Source organism: Schistocerca nitens, chromosome 5 (assembly GCF_023898315.1).
Source record: "Schistocerca nitens isolate TAMUIC-IGC-003100 chromosome 5, iqSchNite1.1, whole genome shotgun sequence".
Classification (NCBI taxonomy): domain Eukaryota; kingdom Metazoa; phylum Arthropoda; class Insecta; order Orthoptera; family Acrididae; genus Schistocerca; species Schistocerca nitens.
In genome coordinates, this window is record NC_064618.1 from 637986621 (window position 1) to 638009069 (window position 22449).

The window sequence follows — 22449 nt, forward strand, 5'->3', positions numbered from 1 at the left end:
ACTTTGAGATGAGATATCTCTGTAAGTATATGCATGACAGAAACAAAACTTGGCCATCTTATACAACTTTTAGAGCTCTTTAAAGTAAAATATTAAGAAAAGGATTTCTGAGCAATGTTCATATAGAAAATTTGAAGCAAAGTTGGGTGAAAAAATAGCTGTTTAAAAAAAATGCGTAAATTAGTTTTTTATATCTCCAAAAGTAATTGTGGGATGTACATGAAACTTTGCACATCATAACTCACCAACACAAGGTCTTAAAATATAAAATTTCATTCTCCTATTGCTTTCCATTATTTCACAGATCTGTAGTGAAGTTGATGATTTTTCAAAAAGTGCTAAAAATGGGTATTTTTAGTCAAATTTATCAAAAAAGTGTTTTCTCCAAACTCTTCTAAACTATGGTCATTAGAAAGAGCACATTCTAAACTATTTAGAAAAGTGGATTTGGTTTTGCAATGCAAGCATATAAGGCCCTAAAAAGTAGCATCATCAAAGAGGCACAATGGAAGTTTGAACCAATTTTTCTGGCACTCAAATTATACCTGAAACCTTTAATTACACCTAATAAATGTTTATTAGTGCCTTGAATAATTGAAATAAAAAGATCTGGAAAATAGGCAATGAGACTGTCAGAAAAACTTGAAAAATATGAGAAGTAGCCCTTCTGCTTTTATAGTAAGTGTTCATCTGCAAAAAACTCTTCTCATTTGTAAAAAAAAAATAAAGAATTCAATGAACAATAGCTTCATATTTTTTGTACTTCTCAAAATTTTAAATATTTACAAGTGGAAAATGAAGACCTAATTTTTGGATTCAATTGCATAAAACATTTTTCCAAAAAAGAACCGGTTTGCTTGAATCATGCATCAAGTGATGTAAATTTTCCAATCAATATTGCAGAGATTTTAATACCTAGGTGTTTTAACCTGTGAATTTTTGTCTTAAAGTTATTAGGGAAACATGTGAAATTGGTTGGTTAAACATCTAAGAGTTTTAATTTTGTATTTAATCACACTTAAATGTAACTAAATGTAACCTACTACCTTGGTAAATACGTAACCAGTAGTTTCACAGAGAAAATTCACAGATTCACTGTTTATAGAAAATATAATGGCAACAATTACTTTAACAATCAGATTGTTTCATTATTGTGAGCCTTGTTTGAACAATCAGTATTTCAGTGGTGTGTTTGCAGCATAGTGAGTGGGTTCTCTTGACTGAGTGTGGCTTGTTAAGTGATTCGTAAGACCATCAAAGTTTGTAATCTGATTTACAAAAAATTGTTTTGATTGTGTCTTTTATAGCATATATCTCTTATTAGATTTTTTCATTGGTATTATACATTGTGTATAATTTCATTCAGTAGAAATTTGTCTGAAATTTAAGCATATTATAATTTGCACTTAGAGGCCAAATACATTATTTAGTTACTGATTAGAGATGGATGCAGAAGGGAACAGCATACCTTCCTGCTCAATTGGGCAAGGAGATAGTGGAACAAAGTGCCATGTTACTTTCTTTGCCCAAAAAGCTGCTTTAAAATGGTTTGCGGATTTTAGTGACGAGGAAAAAAAGAGTTGTTCGTCTGACGTTCTGAAGCAAAGCTGGACAATACCTCTCAAGTTTGCCTACACCATGAAGCCCTGTTATTGACACAATATGAGAGGTTAAAAAAAAAAAAAAAAAAAAAAAAAAAAAAAATGCTTCAATCCCTTTGGGAAGGTGAATCATAATGTTAAGGCAGGAATTCACACTCTTGATACTGAAACAGCTAATAAGGCTTCTGATATGTTGAAGAAGCAGCCAGGTCACAAAATTTGTCCGGCTTGCAGGACTACCTTAAATAAACACTTGGACGAAGCTTTATCAGCCTCATCATCACATTCTGATGAGGACTTTACACCAAAAGAAGAATTAAATAGTAGCTTCTTGCCTATCGGTATTTCACCCCTGAAGAGAACAGTAAGCTACAGAGATAAGCCCCAATATGTGAAGAAGAAAATTCAAAAGGCTCAAAATGTGATTAAAAACAGAATTGTAAATGCAATGGGAGTAAACCGACAAATTCAAGATGCTAGTGAAATTAAGGAATGTGGAAACTGTGCCGACTATGCACATTTGCTGACTGAACTGAAAGCCAAGATGCAGAACGCAATTCATAAAGAACAGATGCAAATTTTAACCTTGGCACCTGTAAGGTGGACAGCCAGACAAACAGCAGCTCAGTTCAGCGTGTCCGAAAGAATGGTGAAGAATGCTCGGAAGCTTGAGGCAGAGAAGGGCATTCTGGCACTTCCCGAAAATAGGCAAAGCAGGAAATTACCAGCAGAAGTTGCTAGTAGAGTGCGAAATTATTTTGAAGATGAATATAGTAGGGTGTGCCCTGGAAAAAAGATAGTATTTCAGTTAGACTTTTAGATAGAAAGACATACATGCAGAAAAGATTGTTACTTTGCAATTTACGGGAAATGTATGTTATCTATAAGAATATAAATGGTCCAGAAATAGGGTTTTCAAAGTTTTGTGAACTTAGACCCAAATGGTGTGTAACAGTAGGATCAGCTGGAATGCATGCAGTTTGCGTCTGTGCAATTCACCAAAATGTTAAGCTTATGCTTAGCGGAGCTGGTATATGTGAAAATTATAAGGAGATTCTCAGCAAGGCAGTTGGCAGTTTGAACTCTTAAACAGTGCATGCTACATCGCTGTGAAAGGTGTCCTGGGCCCGAAGCTATAGCATCTGAAATTGCCAGCTATTTCCTAGATCATGAGCCACAGGAAGTTATTTTGTTTAAGCAATGGATACATACCGATCGGGCCACACTGGACACGAAGCAAATGGTAGTGGATGAATTTATTGAAGATGTAAAAAGTAAAATATAGAGTCTGTCATGCCATTATAGCATTGCCAAGCATCAAAGCTTGCATCTTAAAGGCCTTAGATGTCATCTGAAAGACGAAGAGCTTCTTGTCCTAATGGATTTTGCAGAAAATTATTCTTATATCATTCAGGATGCTGTGTGAGGCTTCCACTGGGACAATAGTCAAGCAATAATTCATCCGTTTGCTATCTACTTTCGTCAAAATGAGAAAGTAGAATCTTTAAGTTTTTGCATTATCAATGATTGTTTGCGGCATGACACTATTACAGTTCACGTTTTTATCAAGGAGCTCATCAAATATATAAAAGCATAGTTTGCACAGATATCCCACATTCATTATTTCAGTGATGGCTCCAGTGCTCAATATAAAAATTTCAAGAATTTCCTAAATTTGTACTGTCATAAGAGTGATTTTGGAATGACAGCCAAATGGGATTTTTTTGCTACTAGTCACGGGAAATCACCTTGTGATGGGTTTGGAGGTACAACAAAGCGGTTGGCAGCAAGAGCAAGCTTGCAACGACCACATAATGGACAAATTCTTACTCCCCTAGATCTGTTTCACTTCTGCTCTGAAAACATTAATTGAATTAAATTTGTTTTCGTCAGTAAAGATGAAATTGAAAGAAATATTGTCACAAGAAGAGAGGTTTAAACTTGGACAAACTGTAGCAGGCACTAGAGAAAATCATCACTTTTTACCTATTGATGAAACAGCAATTCGGGTCACCAGAGTTTCAAATGATTGTTCATCTTTTCTAGCTAAAATGGGTTACAGTAATGAAGGAGGCATATTAATGTCTGCTCTCCAACCAGGACAATATGTTGCATGCATCTATGAAAATGTGTGGTGGATTGGGAATATCTGAGAGACCTCCACAGAGCAACGGGATGCATTAATAAACTTCATGCATCCACATGGTCCAGCAAATTCATTTTATTAGCCACCAAGATGTGACAAGTGCTGGGTTCCGGAACACCACATTATTGCAGTTATTCCAGCTCCATCAGTAAATTCGTCTGGCCGGCAATACACCATTCCTCTTGATATTCATCAGAAAATTAATGTAGCATATCAAAAATTGAAATAGGTTAGAGGAAACAATCTAAGGAACCCAAGAGTGCCTTCTAATTTTACACAGGGCACTTAAATAATTTTACAATCAGGCCTGGGAACCTGTGTAAAGAAACCCTTATCAGGCTTGGGATCCTGTGGTAAAAAAAACCACCTGTGGCTGTTGTTGTTAAGCTATCGGGCGTGGCCCCTATGGCAATGGGAATGCTGGTTTTCTCAGGTGAAATGAAACTAGCAGTGGTTAAGCCACCATAGACCATAGCAACTCATTTATACACTTCTTTTCCATCAGTAAGCTGGTGTTGTTCATTAAACAGGCAACTAATAATTAGATGATTATGCAAATAAATTTTACGATTTACATTCATTCTTAATAATAATTTTGTGTGTGTGTGTGTGTGTGTGTGTGTGTGTGTGTGTGTGTGTGTGTGTGTGAGAGAGAGAGAGAGAGAGAGAGAGAGAGAGAGAGAGAGAGAGAGAGAGAGAGAGATATGCTTGCATTGCAAAACCAAATCCACTTTTCTAGATAGTTTAGAATATGCTCTTTCTAATGACCATAGTTTACAAGAGTTTGGAGAAAACACTTATGAAAAATTTGACTAAAAATACCCATTTTTAGCACTTTTTGAAAAATCGTCAACTTTACCCTAGATTTGTGAAATAATGGAAAGCAATAGGAGAATGAAATTTTATATTCTAAGACCTTATGTTGGTGAGTTACGGTGTGCAAAGTTTCATGTACATCCCACAATTACTTTTGGAGATATAAAAAACTAAAGTACGCATTTTTTTTAAACAGCTATTTTTTCGCCCAACTTTGCTTCAAATTATCTATATGAAAATTGCTCAAATCTTTTTCTTAATATTTTACTTTAAAGAGCTCTAAAAGTTGTATAAGATGGCCAAGTTTTGTTTCTTTCCAGAGATATCTCATCTCAAAGTTGCTGAAAATTCAAGGATGCACTATAGAAAGCTGTGCTATGGTCTTAAACAAGTGACTGTATCTCCGAAAGTATTGAATTTCTGAAACTGAAACTTCACCAGTCTTGATTGAGAACATGTGAGAATGTTCATACACAATTTCATCAAAATCCATGAGGGTCTTGTGGGAGCCTCTAGACCACATGGCATGGAATGACCCTCCTGTGAATTACTATTGGTAGACGTTATACTTGACAATAGGAATAAATTAATAATTGGTTCATTTTTGTACTCAGATGGTATAGTTACTATCTCACGAAATAAGCATCAAACAAAAAAAACTACAAAGAATGAAACTCGTCTAGCTTGAAGGGGGAAACCAGATGGCGCTATGGGTGGCCTGCCAGATGGCGCTGCCATAGGTCTAACGGATATCAACTGCGTTTTAACAGGAACCCCCATTTTTTATTACGTATTCATGTCGTTATGTAAATAAATATGAATGTTTTAGTTGGACCACTTTTTTCGCTTTGTGATAGATGGCGCTGTATTAGTCACTAACATTTAGGTATATGATATCACGTAACATTCCGCCAGTGCGGACAGTATCTACTTCGTGATACATTACCCGTGTTAAAATTGACCGTTTACCAATTGCGGAAAAGGTCAATATCATGTTGATGTATGGCTATTGTGATCAAAATGCCCAACGGGCGTGTGCTATGTATGCTGCTCGGTATCCTGGACGACATCATCCAAGTGTCCGGACCGTTCGCCAGATGGTTACGTTATTTAAGGAAACAGGAAGTGTTCAGCCACATGTGAAACATCAACCACGACCAGCAACAAATGATGCTGCCCAAGTACGTGTTTTAGCTGCTGTCGCGGCTAATCCGCACGTCAGTAGCACACAAATTGCACGAGAATCGGGAATCTCAAAAACGTCGGTGTTGAGAATGCTACACCAACATCAATTGCACCTGTACCATATTTCTATGCACCAGGAATTGCATGGCGACGACTTTGAACGTCGTGTACAGTTCTGCCACTGGGCACAAGAGAAATTACGGGATGATGACAGATTTTTTGCAGGCGTTCTATTTAGCGCGGAAGCTTCATTCACCAACAGCGGTAACGTAAACCAGCATAATATGCACTATTGGGCTAAGGAAAATATATGATGGCTGCGACAAGTGGAACATCAGAGACCTTGGTGGGTTAATGTATGGTGTGGCATTAGGGGGGGAAGGATAATTGGCCCCCATTTTATCGATGGCAATCTAAATGTTGCAATGTATGCTGATTTCCTACGTAATGTTCTACCGATGTTACTACAAGATGTTTCACTGCATGACAGAATGGCAATGTACTTCCAACACGATGGATGTCCAGAACATAGCTCGCGTGCATTTCAAGGGGTACTGAATAGCATATTTCATGACAGGTGGATTGGCCGTCGAAGCATGGCCCGCACGTTCACCGGATCTGACGTCCCCGGATTTCTTTCTGTGGGGAAAGTTGAAGGATATTTGCTATCGTGATCCACCAACAATGCCTGACAACATGCGTCAGCGCATTGTCAATGCATGTGCGAACATTACGGAAGGCGAACTACTCGCTGTTGAGAGGAATGTAGTTACACGTATTGCCTAATTCACTGAGGTTAATGGACATCATTTTGAGGCTTTATTGCATTAATGTGGCATTTACAGGAAATCACGTTGCAACAGCATGCATTCCCAGAAATGATAAGTTCACAAAGGTACATGTATCACATTGGAACAACCGAAATAAAATGTTCAAACGTACCTATGTTCTGTATTTTCATTTAAAAAACCTACCTGTTACCAACCGTTCATCTAAAATTGTGAGCCATATGTTTGTGACTATTACAGTGCCATCTATCACAAAGCGAAAAAAGTGGTCCAACTAAAACATTCATATTTCTTTATATACCACACGAATATGCTGGCGGTAGGCATAAAATGTTGCCTGAAATTGTACTAAATGCTTTCTCTGAGAATTATTTTGAGCAATTAGTCCAGGAGTCCACTCAAAGTGTAAATGGTTGCAAAAACACACCTGACCTCTTTGCAAAAAATTATCCTGTGCAAATAGGGAGCATCATGATGTGTACAGAAATTAGTGACTAGAAGTTCATTGTAGCGACGCTGCATACCAGAACATCCAAACCCACCAAAAATAAATGCAAAATATATATATTTCAAAAAGTATATAAAAATGCAATTGATACCTTCCTAAGAGACAATCTCCATTCCTTATGAACTGACTATGTAAGCACAGACCAGATGTGGACTGAATTCAAAGAAATACTATCAACAACAGTTGTGAGTTTTATACCAAATCAATTACTAAGAGGTGGAACTGATTTACTGTGGTACACAAAATAGGCCAGAACATTGTTACAGAAGCAACAAAAGAAGCATGCCAAATTAAAAAAAAAATGCAAAATCCCAAAGATTGGCAAGGTTTTAAGGTAGTCGGAAATTTAGCACAGATTTTAATGTGATGTGCTTTTAATAGTTTCTACAGTGAAACTCTGTTTAGAAATCAGACAGAAAATCCAAAGAGATTCCAGCTGCATGTATAGGGCATCTGTAGCAAATGACAATTAATACCTTCAATGTGCCATAGTGATGATGATGTGAGGCACGGCCTCCTGTCCAGAGCGTATACCAGTCAGGTTCCTTTCAGAGTATGCTCATATAATAGCTCTATAGTTAGCAGTCACTCATCTGATGAAAGATCAGTACCTAAACACTGGAAAGTTGCACAGGTCACACAAATGCTTAGACCACTATCTCTGATGTTAATTTTCAGTAGAATTTTGGGACATAACACAGTGTTTGAACATTATCCACTACCTCAAAGAAAATGATCTATTTACATACAGTCAGACATTACTTCATGAGAATATATAAATAGTTGTGTTTCACAAGAGCGTTTTTTTTTCTGAAACTGAGTGCTATTGATCTCAAACTGGTTCCATATTTTTAGATTTCCAGAATGCTTTTGAAACTGTTCCTCACAAGTAGTTTCTAATCAAATTGTGTGCCTATGGAGTATCATCTAAGTTGGGCGACTAGACTAATCATTTCCTGTCACGAAAGTCACAGTTTGTAGCAACTGATGGAAAGACAATGAGTAAAACAGAAGTAATATCTGATGTTCCCCAATGAAGTACTGTAGCCCTCTGCAGTTCCTAATCTATATAAACAATTTTGGAGAAAATCCAAGCAGCTCTCTTAGATTGTTTGCAGATTATGCTGTCTTATACCTTCTAACAATGTGATCAGAATATCAAAACCAACTGCAAAAGTACATAGACACGATATCTGTATGGTGCAAAAAGTGGCAATGTACTCTGTCTAGGGAAAAGTGTGATGTCATCCACATGGGTAACAAAAGAAATCTGTTAAAATTTTGTTTACACGATAAATCACACAAATCTAAAGGCTGCCAATTCAATTAAATATCCAGGAATTACAATTACAATCAACTTAAATTGGGACAATCACATAGATAATGTCATGGGAAAGGCGAACCAAAGGGTGCGTTTCATAGGCAGAACACTTAGGAAGATGCAACAAGTCTGCTAAAGAGACTGCCTACACTGTTTGCCCATCCTCTGCTAGAGTAATGCTGTGCAGTACTGGATCCTTGCCAGACTGCATTGACAGAGGACACCTTAAAACTTTGAAGAAAGGCAGCTTGTTTTGTATTACTGCAAAACAGGGACAAGCATGTCAAAATTTCAATCATCAACTTTCTCCTCCAAATGAAAAAATATCTTGTTGCCAACCACCTACAAAATTATCACTGTAATAAAGTAAGTGAAATTAGACCTTGCACAGAGAGATTTAAGTTTTGTTTTTCCTGCACACTGTTAGAGTGTGGAACAGAACAGAATAAAAAAGTCGTTCAATGAACTCTCTGTCAGGCATTTAAGTGTGAATTGCACAGTCGTCATGTAGATATAGATGAAGAGCTACACAGAACTGCTACTGAATGGTCCAACACATTTTCCTTAATTATCCCTTCTGGATACTACCAAAATGGCTAAGAGAAACCAAGTTGATCTCCCCCCCCTACCACCACACACTTAAACCCTGTGTTATTCAGTTATATAATGCCTACCCAAAACTCCAGCCTTAAATACTGTGGGCATTACACTGAATTACTGAAACAACCTTTACTCTCTGCTGTGTAGCAAATAGTGTCCCATTATCAATATTGTGTTGTGAGAAAGTCTATATTCCCCCTGTAAAAATGTAATATATTAGACAGTACTCCAACAACATCTCATAAAAGTTTTTTTCTTCTTTGTTTTGTATTACAAGAGCTTGATGTACACTCCTGGAAATGGAAAAAAGAACACATTGACACCGGTGTGTCAGACCCACCATACTTGCTCCGGACACTGCGAGAGGGCTGTACAAGCAATGATCACACGCACGGCACAGCGGAAACACCAGGAACCGCGGTGTTGGCCTTCGAATGGCGCTAGCTGCGCAGCATTTGTGCACCGCCGCCGTCAGTGTCAGCCAGTTTGCCGTGGCATACGGAGCTCCATCGCAGTCTTTAACACTGGTAGCATGCCGCGACAGCGTGGACGTGAACCGTATGTGCAGTTGACGGACTTTGAGCGAGGGCGTATAGTGGGCATGCGGGAGGCCGGGTGGACGTACCGCCGAATTGCTCAACACGTGGGGCGTGAGGTCTCCACAGTACATCGATGTTGTCGCCAGTGGTCGGCGGAAGGTGCACGTGCCCGTCGACCTGGGACCGGACCGCAGCGACGCACGGATGCACGCCAAGACCGTAGGATCCTACGCAGTGCCGTAGGGGACCGCACCGCCACTTCCCAGCAAATTAGGGACACTGTTGCTCCTGGGGTATCGGCGAGGACCATTCGCAACCGTCTCCATGAAGCTGGGCTACGGTCCCGCACACCGTTAGGCCGTCTTCCGCTCACGCCCCAACATCGTGCAGCCCGCCTCCAGTGGTGTCGCGACAGGCGTGAATGGAGGGACGAATGGAGACGTGTCGTCTTCAGCGATGAGAGTCGCTTCTGCCTTGGTGCCAATGATGGTCGTATGCGTGTTTGGCGCCGTGCAGGTGAGCGCCACAATCAGGACTGCATACGACCGAGGCACACAGGGCCAACACCCGGCATCATGGTGTGGGGAGCGATCTCCTACACTGGCCGTACACCACTGGTGATCGTCGAGGGGACACTGAATAGTGCACGGTACATCCAAACCGTCATCGAACCCATCGTTCTACCATTCCTAGACCGGCAAGGGAACTTGCTGTTCCAACAGGACAATGCACGTCCGCATGTATCCCGTGCCACCCAACGTGCTCTAGAAGGTGTAAGTCAACTACCCTGGCCAGCAAGATCTCCGGATCTGTCCCCCATTGAGCATGTTTGGGACTGGATGAAGCGTCGTCTCACGCGGTCTGCACGTCCAGCACGAACGCTGGTCCAACTGAGGCGCCAGGTGGAAATGGCATGGCAAGCCATTCCACAGGACTACATCCAGCATCTCTACGATCGTCTCCATGGGAGAATAGCAGCCTGCATTGCTGCGAAAGGTGGATATACACTGTACTAGTGCCGACATTGTGCATGCTCTGTTGCCTGTGTCTATGTGCCTGTGGTTCTGTCAGTGTGATCATGTGATGTATCTGACCCCAGGAATGTGTCAATAAAGTTTCCCCTTCCTGGGACAATGAATTCACGGTGTTCTTATTTCAATTTCCAGGAGTGTATTTAGAGATACCTCTTAATTTCTATGGAAGTTGTAGATTGTTGATTCATAGTACACCAGAAGACGTTAACAAATTAGTTGAAGGAGTAAGACTAGAAAATGGGCTTTTAATCTAAAACCAACAACATGTAGAATAAAATAACATTTTGTGAAATACATACGGGAACATGTGTTTCTTGAGTAATTATTTACAACATCCCATCACGAATCCACAGCCAAGTTAAAATGATAAAATGTACTATTAAACATCTAAACAGTTAACAAACAAGGTACTCACCAACTGAATGAAGTATGAATTTTACGACAACTTAATAGCAGAGGTCAACATACGAAAAAGAAAAGATGAAAATGATTATGCCTGTTGGCACAACCTCAAATATAACAACCTCCTTTAGTCTAATTAACTTTTTAAAGTGTGTACTGGAGTAAATGTGTGTCTAAAAATACGTAAGTTTCAACATGTGCACTATATTTTCTACGAACAATTATCAACCTTTCCCACACATCTCAATATCAATATAATGTGTTCAATGTGTGTACATACATGAAAGTTTTGTTCCACTGCATAAAGTAAAAATACGATACAGTAATAGTGCATGCTAAGAACTACACTTACAAAGACACAGTAATTAGGGACAGACCCCAGTTTGAAAATGCTATATCCAGTCCACTTGCAACTCCAGTAGGGCATAATTTTGTTATATATAAAGTCCAGTTAAGTGTAATCCTTGGCCGTGATGTGTAACACTGCCACAAATACCGTGAAATCCATGCCAAAAGGAATTTTATTACCAGATGGCTTACAACCACTGACAGGGGAAAGTTGAGCACCTGCAATAATTTTTATTTATTATAACGTCAAAATTAATTTTTGCTGCAATCAAAACAACACAGATTATGGTATACTACATGGCAAAACATACGGTAAAAAACATTTTTTATAAGTGAAAAGTAAAGCAATTGTCCTATCCTTTTCCATAATTTAGTCTTTTACTGCCATGTGGCAGTTTGGTGTATTCTTCAAACAAAATGTTTCTATGGTACACCCATGAACAGTGATCAGCACAAATATCAAAAGCCTGAATTTTACTTTAGGAATTGCCTACATGCAAAAAAAAAATCTGGCAGTAAGAATATTAAAATACGAGCAACTAAATACCAAACTCATTTAAAAAGCTATTACAAGACTAATTTCAAACTTTTCAACACACATATCACAGACATGCATGATGCACTTGTAACTGATTTTTATTATTTACAGGAAGGAAGTTACACAAGAGTATGTGGGTTTTACACAACATATCAAAATAGCACATTATCTTCCTTTAAAATGTACAAAGAAATGCAGAGAAAGTACACTCAACATAAAAATTTCTTGGAAAACTGAGTCACAGCTTGTGTCAGACAGGAATTGTTGACGTATATGTCTCACAAGATTGCCTGTCATCTAATACAATGTGCAAAGCTAGAGAAAAATCACAATGCTTGTACAATATGCCACATAACTTTGGTGCTAAAATTCAGTTTTTGTGAAGTAGTTTGGTATGGCCTCTTCTGAGCAGTCTACAAATGGTGAAGAGGAATGCTACACTACAGAGCAGGCATGTACCTCTGCCCTCAGTAAAATGTTCCGTGACATAATGAAAAATTACTTATTACTTTTTCTTCTCACATTGCTATTGCACATCTAAACAAAAGTAAAATTCATGTCATATGATTTCTACAGATTGCAAATCTTGTTCAGTCTACAAATTTCACTTTGTGCCTGAGCTTACACAGGAAACCACATGTGAAAATCTGACCAGGGTGGGTGGGTGTGGATGAGCCATAGGTTTACAGGAAATAAATTGGATGAGGGAGATATAATCCCTGACACTACCTAATGTAATAACCAAAGCAAGTTGTGGCAATGTAATTCAAAGTAAATACCTAGTTCTATCCATTCCACATGCCCCATATATCTAAAATATTTTATGTAGTAACTTTAAACAGCAAGTAAAAGTGCTTGAAATCACCAAATTACTTTCAACTGTTGGAACTTTTCTACCTTTTCCTTTCCCTCAATGTTTCATTTGTTTTATTCCACATAAAAACTGTTTGAAAAACTTTTGAAGTGGATGAAAAAATGTGTGTACCTGGTGGTGGGGTTAGTCTTCCTTGAAGACATGTTTATTTAATATCTACAAATAATATTTCACCTTAAGTTAAATACTGAAGAGACAGCCATAAATAAATATTACACTACAAGAAAATGTACAGCTCTGACTAAACTTTATTTGCTTATCAGACTTTGATTCTGTGCACATTAGAATACTTAGTTTAATCTGCAACAATCCGCACTTGTACTCAATTTTGTGTTTAGTCTACTGACTGATTATGAAGTTTCTTGTAATTAAGATTATTTCTGAGAGCATTGTCACATGAATATACCTTTGTCTAGACTTCTTGCATGAAAGGCGATTATTTAATAAACTTATTGGGTGCAATAGGTTTGCGGTATACAGTGATACAAATTTTTAAAAATGTGGGAGTCATTTCTTTACCATCCAACCTTCCTTCCTTTCTTTTTTTTCCTTTTTCAGGAGAAAGAATTATGCTTTGTGCTCTATACTGGAGCATAAAGCGGCTAATGGATGAATCCTATGACAAGCACATTGACAGTTATGTCAGAAATGAATAACTCTTCATGTGCACTTCCTTCTGATAGATTTGTTAGCCTACCTGAAATAGTTCCATACCATGCATGAAATCACCCAAGAATGATAATTATGAACTTGTTTGTGTGTTATTAATGTTGAATGCTCCAAAATTGCATTAAACCTAAGTTTTAATGGCTTTACAGCATAAAAATGTGGCACTACAGTTACATAACTGGTTGTGATAATTGGTATTAAGATGTGCCAGAAAAACAATGAAGCTGTCATTGTTGCCATTTCTATGTGATGCATTAGTCATGATAATGTGTTAGCCACCTGTTTACGTGTGCACCTCAAGACAAAACAATCACACAGTTAAAGATTATATTCCAACAGTTCAATACCCATTTGATGTTATTGTTTTCTAAAGGTATGCATGTCTGAAGATACACTATTTATTGTAGTACTACCACAGGTAGCATTTCCTTATCAGTGAGTGTTCTTGTAGTAATCAAAATGAGAATCGTTAAAATATACTTTACACTGAACTGATTACATTCATGTAACTGAAAATGTACCCTTAATTTATGTAGTGCTTCATGAAGATGTCCGGAATTCTGGTGCAACAAGAAAGTAATTTATTCGCGACTTTCATGTTTCTGAGGAAACAAACTCCGTAATCATACCACACTGTTAAACTAAACCACCAATTCTATGGACAGATTTTCAAATTACGAAACATTAAGCGATGGGGGGGGGGGGGGGGGGGGGGAAGAAAAAAAAAAAAAAAGAAAAAAAAAGAAAGAACAGCTCCTCTATGGCAGGGGGCTTAAGTGACTGGGTGATAGCAAAAAATGGTTCAAATGGCTCTGAGAACTATGGGACTTAACATCTGTGGTCATCAGTCCCCTAGAACTTAGAACTCCTTAAACCTAACAAACCTAAGGACATCACACACATCCATGCCTGAGGCAGGATTCGAACCTGCGACCGTAGCAGTCGCGCAGTTCCGGACTGAGCGCCTAGAACCGCGAGACCACCGCGACCGGCCAGGTGATAGCAACAATCTCAAAGAAAGTTGCTCAGACTGCTGAAGTCCATATGGATGTAATTGATCAGATATGATATTTTTAGTGGTAAAGTAATAATTTTAAATCAGTTACTTTTCCAGCACACATGAAACAAGAAGAAGAAATGAGAAACTGTTGAATGATGATCAAAAGATGATAACTTCGGCCACCAGGCAATGACAGCCACAACCAGACGAAGTCTAACAGAGAGTTGTGTTGTGGGATCACGGGAAAGTCAGTAAACACAGTAAATAAACTCAGAAATTATCACAATAATACATATTTCCATCATGCTTCATTTGTCCTTGTTCCCTATTTCTGCTCTACTTTTATCTACCTGCTTTCCTTTCCTAAATAACAGTAAACAAACTTGTTTCATAGAATAGTCTTAGCTACCTCAATCGATAATATTCAGACCACTAATCTTCATTCATCTCTGGCTTGTGCACTGCCTTCAACCAGCCAGTTTTTCTGCAAGATTTGTCCTCCAAACTGTAGCCTTTGCCAGCATCTCCCCTTCTCCAGTTCCTGTTGGTCCCAGATGAACGACCTGTTAAGACGTGATGTTTTTGGTTCACAGCTGTTTCACTCTGGATATCATCACCTCAGCTGAGAGTACAATATATAAACAAGTTTCACACTAACCATGAAAAGTAGAAATAATTGACTTTACAATGTGTGGACAACATTGAAGCATTCCTAAATAGGACAGCTTCAAACAAAACATGATGCACTTAGTTTTCCCAAAGAACACCGTGACTCATATTGATTATGTTCTAGTTGTTGTGGAAGATTCTTACGAGTTGATTGAAGTTATCAAAATTTCATAAAATACAAAGAAAAAACACCTGCCACCAGTAAAGCTTTTTCTTTCATTAGAAAGTGCAATGCCTTTCAATCCCAAACACCCACAGAGCAAAATATGTCTTTAAAGAAGGTAAATCATCCATGCATCAAGCCTTTACAAATGAGTATGAAGCAGTAATTTTTTGTATAAATTTTCATTTTCATCATCAGAACTGTTTCATCACCTAACTAAATTATTTGTATAAGAGGACCAGTGGGAACTGAAGCACAAGGAATGATGAAACTATTTTCCAATCATCTGAAAAAAAGATGGATCTTCAGGGCCTGCAATGCTTAATGTCTTGTGACACAGCAGGTGTTTTTCCTTCAAATTTTTTGAGTGTATATCAGTCACATTTCCAGTAATAGCCACAGTACTTAAAATTTCATTTTTTTTATAGTTAGTATGTCCAAATATTCTGTTTGTTTCTGAAGAACTCATCTTCATAAAATCTGAATCAGTGAAAATGATGTTAGCCTCAATATCTGCGTAAAAGGAAATTTGTCGAGAAAACTAATGAAAAAGATACAGAATTGCAAGCCAATATCTACCTTCAGATGGTGAATTGTTTACTACTGCTGGCGTGAGGGCACACACACACACACACACACACACACACACACACAGTTCCACCTTTCAAACATTTAAAATTAGCAGACACACGAAAATGCACCATTACAAAAAAAGAGCTCCTCCAAATATGCCATGATAAACAACTGAAACATATCTTAAGCCTCCCACCTTTTCTCCAAAAGCCATTACATTGTAACTCATTATCACCAAGCTTATAGCACCAATAAAAGAAAATCTTGTTATTCTAGCAAATAAAAGGTATCACTCCCACCTATGACTATTTATTTGTGTAAAAATTCTTGTGTTACAACACTAATTTCAGGTCCAATAGCACATTTCAAGATAGTAGGTTTTTTTTTTTTTTTTTTTTACAGACATTTTCTTTAATATGGAGGACATGGAAAGAGGGCTGAAGCAAAACTAAAGATCCAGGTGCATTCATTTATGAATGAAGTGTAATTGACAAAGTTTTTATCTGAATCACAAGATGGCATAAAAATAGCTTTATTAATACTATAATCACAAGTCATTTCTTAATGTACAATGGTTCAGTTATTACAAAATAGTCAACATTTGTACTAACAATACATAAGCGTATGAAAATTCCACAGAATTATTTTTCAATCACGCAGTTCTGAAAATGTTACTTCCACATCTTCTCCAAGATGCTGTGACAGTTTCACACATGGTCCCTTTTAACAAAAGCTATGAGGAAATATCACATTTTAACAAATAAATGTGTGACATTATACTTTATGTCATCTGGTAAATAATATTCGGCAAACATATGAAATCGCTGGAGCATGTTTAAGTAATCGGAACTATCACTATAAATCTTATGAATAGCGATCGTTACTACCTGCTCAAATAATCCAACAAACTTTAAATGAGATAGTAACAAAACCTACAGGAAATGCTTAACATCTTTACCTGTAAAATAGATCGCTGATAAAACGTTAGCCCAATGGAAAATGCGAAATACACAGAAATAAGTAACAGTGTTTTACAGGCAACCCAGCAGCAACCAGCATTAAAAAACTTTGCACTATGTCCCTCGTACACGTTAAACATCATCTTCATTTCCTGGTTATTCTTTCATACAGCTTCAACTGCCAACATGGGCATAACCAACTTTCGTAAACAGCCTAATTGTCATGCTCTTAAGACGGCGTGACAGACAGAAAGTGATTTAACGACGCTTTAAAAAACCTTCTCCTAAAATAAATCTTGCAATACAGAAGTCACCTCGCTGCAAATAAAACATACGAACCAAGCATGTCTTTGCGGACAGGTCCGCCTATCTATCACCTTGCTTTCTACAAGCATTATCGCGTACGTCACAACACACTGACAGCCATACTGTTAACCGGAAGTAGTACAAACAAATTAATGACTTCTTTCACACGAGTATCGACCAACTGAGCCTCTGAAAATGTTTAAAAAATATAAAGTAAATATTTTTCTAGTAACTGTTTTACATCTGTATCCTCTTTCTTATTTAAGAATTCTCATCATCGGTACAGCACTATGGCGGTCGTATGTGGAGCGTGGGACGTGTTGCGCACGGTACAACGTCGATTAAAAGCACAATGCTCTACAATAGAAACCTTTCACTGCTAGTAAAATATTTCGCGTATCTCAAGTTTTAAGTATTAATAATGGTGAAAGTTTTTGATGGCAAACAAGTGGTTCTTCATCCTGGTATCAACATGGCGGAAAACTGCGTAACTTGCAATGTGCCTTTCAAGCTATTCCTCAGGAACATGATACGTATGTGACACACAAAACATAAAGGACTCCATTTAATTACGAATTTACATGTTGAAGGTGACGTAGGTAAATAAAAGGACAGGGGAAACAAAATGAAATGGTTGTGAACGTAAAAGTTTCGTTTAGCTAAATATATTGAATTTTTTTCGATTAATGTACAATTAATTTGCGAAATTATTACTACAGTAGTAGATGCATTTATCATCTACCTGTACACTGAAGGCAATTTACAATTCATGTTAATGATTTCACAGTTACAAATGGTTTGTCAGTCTATTGTCAGGCAAAGGTCCAGGAATTCTGTGGTCTGTATTATCTTCTTTCCCCTCGAGAACCGTTTCTGTGGCTCCCCTTCCCTCTCTGATTGCCTTTGCCCTGAGATTTGTTATTGCTAGTCTGCTCGTTTGAAAACCTTGAACTGGATGAGGTGCTTTTAGAAGGGGCCACTGAGTTCATCTGAGGTGTAGGTTGTGCCTGAGCAGATGCAGAATGCCTGTTTATTAACCCGCCATTACTGCTGTTTGCACTATTCGAATTGTTCATGTTGTTATTCTGAGATGCAGAATTTTGATTTACCAGCTGTGAGGTCAATGCTGGATTTGGTTCGCTCATATTTAGCTGTTCATTAAACACCATACAAAACTCACCTATTTTCTGCACCTCCCCATTCTTCCCTGAGTACAGGGTTAAACAATTACGCCACACCGAGGCATAACCTTTTATCAGTCGAATAATGTCTCCAGCAGCGATCAGCTGTCCAGGCTCATCCCACACGGATACGTTAACACAGGCAGTGGCATCCGCAACTTTGAATGTTCGCACTTCACGATTCTCCTTTGTGACGGTAGTATGACCAACTTCGAGGACAATAAACACAACGTTTAAATTTTTCATACCTGGCCTTATGTCTTTAATCTGTATAAATTCCATTGTCACTAGTTCAGCATAACACTTGTTCCTTATGAAACTCCAACACGCTAATCCGTACACCAGTCACAACACGTAGCAGTTTTGTTCCACAGGTTTTTCTCCAATTTGCAATACGTTTACAACGAGAAGCACATGGCTGTTACTGGAAATCTCCTCTGGGGACACGGGCTGAAACAAGTACAGAAAGTATTCAGTTTTATCGAAGCCACAAAGGGGGAAAATTTAGACTTGTGTACACTGTTTATCACATTTTAAAATCAATCCGCGTAAAAACGTGATTTTACTGTAGATTAGTTTTTTTAATATCAGTAAGAACTTCTAAAAATGCACTACGACACTGTGATAAAGCGATCGTAATCACCTAAATGTCCGATGTCACTTCATTTTCAAGTCTATCTTAGAGCCACAAGTTTCGCGTCTTCCCTGCCTTTTCACATGCCGCGCTATCCGAACTCCACGACGGTCAGCAACGAACTGGCGCATGATTGGCTGCTCCGTGCAATACAGCAGTGAGTTCGGAAAAGGTCGGCAGCGTTCGTGTGTTGTCCTCGTGCGGAACGTCGCAAGCGCACGCACTGCTGCACGCTCATCAGTCGCCGGGCAGTTGAGTACTTTGTAGTGTGGGAATTTCCACTTAAATAACGGAACTGAATTAAACTAAAAATTTTAAGCTCGGGACTACATGTTTCGTTGCATTCAAGAACAGAATTTAACGACTGTGTGAGCATACTGCTTACGTCTTGTTAAAAAACTACTTACAGTAACTTGAAAAAGCAAATGCTATTCTTTGTTCAAGTACGTGTACATATTTGACGATTGAAACTGACTCGTTCGCTCTATTCTCAACCACACGTAGAGTGATTTGCTTGGAGGGTAGTTTTCTTCGCTGAGGAGCCACATCCTGAAATCTTTTCAATACATGGGAGAGAAAAAAAGCGTCATAAAAGGACCATTTCAGTGTGTTATAGGTGATAGCCGTTGAAATAACATTATTAAAAAAAGTTATCTACTACTTTCCAACATGGTGTAAATAATCCCATTGGGAATATGAAATTTCGTTTTTCTAGCTAATCGATCATTTTCTTAGATCGTCGACATGACCATAAAACACTTTAACGGTTCCCTAGCACAAATAGAGAACTCAAATACAAGTTTAGAGTTTTTTAGTCACGTTTTACTATCATTTCTTAAACATCCTGACAGGATTCCCCCAATTCCCATCACCGAGGCCGGCCGGGATGGCCGAGCGGTTCTAGGCGCTACAGTCTAGAACCGCGAGACCGCTACGGTCGCAGGTTCGAATCCTGCCTCGGGCATGGATGTGTGTGATGTCCTTAGGTTAGGTCGGTTTAAGTAGTTTTAAGTTCTAGGGGACTGATGACCTCAGAAATTAAGTCCCATAGTGCTCAGAGCCGTTTGAACCCACCACCGAGACCGTTTGTGCGATGCATTGAAATAATTTTTTAATCTGGTTATGGCTGTATTTCCATTACCGCATTACTTTAGACTTTCTGTGTATCATGTAAGCTCAGTGAAACACAGGAAATGTTAAACATTTTGAGCTAAAGTACCGCATTAAACTCCGTTTGTGCGTGAAGAATGCTGAACTTTCAAGGCGCCGTGTTGTATCTGACCAATCAGCTTACGAAGCCACATACAGAGAGAGAGGCGATGGGGGAACACTGGTGTTATTGGATCAAACAGTATACATGATGAAAGTATAAGACTTTTTTAAATTCATAAAATTCTAGAACTAGAGAAAAGGACCACAGTAATGTCTGATTAAGCAAAAGGACTATCGGTCAAGTGTACCAATATTTTCTCCAAAACAGAAAGGCCGTGATACAGCGTGGCGCACGGAAAAGCGGCCTCGAGTATTAGACTGCTAATTGTCGCCCGCCAATTAACATCAATTCAATAAATTTCAGAACTTTGCATTAATTTATTTGTTATTTCTTCATTATCTAATTATTACATGTTTATGTATTTGTTATTGTATCTGCTCATGGCGGGCGACAATTCGTGCGTAATTGACGAGCAGTATGCACCCGGGGCCGGTTTTTCGTGCGCCTCCCGTTATTATCGAACCCTCATACAACACTGTCAGTTAAAAGACATATCCCACCGTTAAGACATCTTCCCAGACCGTCCAATAGCTGCAGCCGTTCATGCCTCAGTGCATCTTATAGCACCAAATGCTAATAAGATAACAAGAAATTCTTTTTTTTAAATTTAATTTCAAAGTCACATTCAGTATTAAAGATAGTTGGGACAAAGATTAGAGCAGCTTAACATTTCGGTTAAAACTAATTTCATTTGATGCACCCTGTAGCATCTCGTGGTCGTGCGGTAGCGTTCTCGCTTCCCACGCCCGGGTTCCCGGGTTCGATTCCCGGCGGGGTCAGGGATTTTCTCTGCCTCGTGATGGCTGGGTGTTGTGTGCTGTCCTTAGGTTAATTAGGTTTAAGTAGTTCTAAGTTCTAGGGGACTTATGACCACAGCAGTTGAGTCCCATAGTGCTCAGAGCCATTTGAACCATTTTGTACCCTGTAAAGGGGTGAGTACATCGATAGACTAGCACAACGCCTACCTACACAACACATTAATCCGAATGAGCAAGTAAACATTATAGATGCTGTAAACCTGCGTTTACAGCAGAACTGCTCTATTTTTCAAAACATATGCGACCTGTCAAACAGATGGTCTAACATTGGATTCCTACTGTCTTCACTGTTGTCAGAAATCTATATGGAGAGATCTGAAACAGAATTCTTTAAATCTGAGTCTTTGGCAAATTATGTAGTGTTGTACTAGGTATGTGGACTATATGATTTGTATCACGCCAGCTCTACAATCTCTATATATAAAAGACAATGTCCCGACTGACTGACTCGTTCACTGACATTGCCGCCCAGCCAAAACCACTAAGGATAGACACGAGCAATTTGCAGGTGTTGATCCTATAGTGTACGCGTCGTTTAAGAAGGGATTTTTCGAAATTCCACCCGTAAAGGAATGTAATAGGGGATGAAAGGATTTTTAAAAATACGTCGCTATTACAGCAATTTTGAATCTAGATCTACGAAAATTAGTACAGTAAAACTTGCTCAGAACGGAATCGCCTGGGACTAAAATAATTTTCCAAATTGTATAAGTTCCGGATTACACAAAACCCATTGTGCTAAGTAAAGTTTGTCAGGTATCACGGACAAAAGTACAGTAAAATTTTTTAATTATGCATATACTGCATTTACGTACCTTCACTTCAGTACAGTAGATGTTCATTTACTGCATATTGAACAATGGAACACTGGACTACTACACAAATTGATGGCTAACACATTTCTATATTTTTCTTCGAACTTAAAATTCGTTTATTATTGTATGTACATGCATACTATTCCCATGTTCATATTCTTTACATTTCACTTTTTTTTTTTTTTTTTGCCTCATGTCAAGGAAGGAAATCGTTCCAACAAGTTTGGAGAGTTTATGTCTGCTGCAAATTGCACAACATCGTTTATGCATGAAACGGCTTCTTCAGGCGTATTAATTTTTCTAGTGACATCATTTTGCTCCTCTTCTTCTTCCTTTGTTTCTTATTCATCATCCTCTGTGCTACGGATTTCTATTAAATCTGTTGCTGAAGTGAAAGTGGAGTGAACTGATTGAAAGTCATCACTTTGAATGTACTCACCTGCACTACATGAAACATTTCGAATTTACGTTAATTCAGCAATTGCTGCTGCATTTTCTTAAACTTCGACGGCCACAGAAGCGTCTGGTTCTTGGCCCCCAAACCCCGCTTTGTTGAAGCACTTGGTGACAGTTTCGGGTTTTATTTCCTTTATTGTGAAGCCAATCCAATTTACTGCATCTGCGACAGAAACTGACCGTGTAAGAGCAAACGCACTTTCGGCTTCTTCAACACTAAGAGTAAGAGACTG

At 38.5% G+C, this 22449-nt stretch overlaps 2 protein-coding genes across 3 annotated transcripts in view; both read right to left on the reverse strand.

Annotated features, from left to right (window-relative positions):
* The window catches only part of LOC126259209 (solute carrier family 35 member C2), a 178781-nt gene that overhangs the window by 86494 nt on the left and 69838 nt on the right, over positions 1 to 22449 (reverse strand). Inside the window, exons 1-2 of one of the 2 annotated variants that reach the window (XM_049955805.1) lie at positions 16733 to 17604; positions 11293 to 11507 (exon numbers count right to left, since the gene is read on the reverse strand). In XM_049955805.1, coding sequence (XP_049811762.1) covers positions 11293 to 11507; positions 16733 to 16882 — 365 coding nt within the window. In that variant the 5' untranslated portion in view covers positions 16883 to 17604. Of the gene's footprint in view, positions 1 to 11292; positions 11508 to 16732; positions 17605 to 22449 lie in introns of those variants that run through there. The other variant, XM_049955804.1, reaches the window with a different exon arrangement.
* Positions 17691 to 18999, reverse strand: LOC126259210 (SOSS complex subunit B homolog). Its single transcript, XM_049955806.1, has 2 exons — positions 18864 to 18999; positions 17691 to 18670 (listed from the first exon to the last, which is right to left on the reverse strand). Exon 2 carries the CDS (start codon positions 18500 to 18502, stop codon positions 17885 to 17887), a length of 618 nt encoding a protein of 205 aa, XP_049811763.1. The 5' UTR covers positions 18503 to 18670; positions 18864 to 18999; the 3' UTR covers positions 17691 to 17884.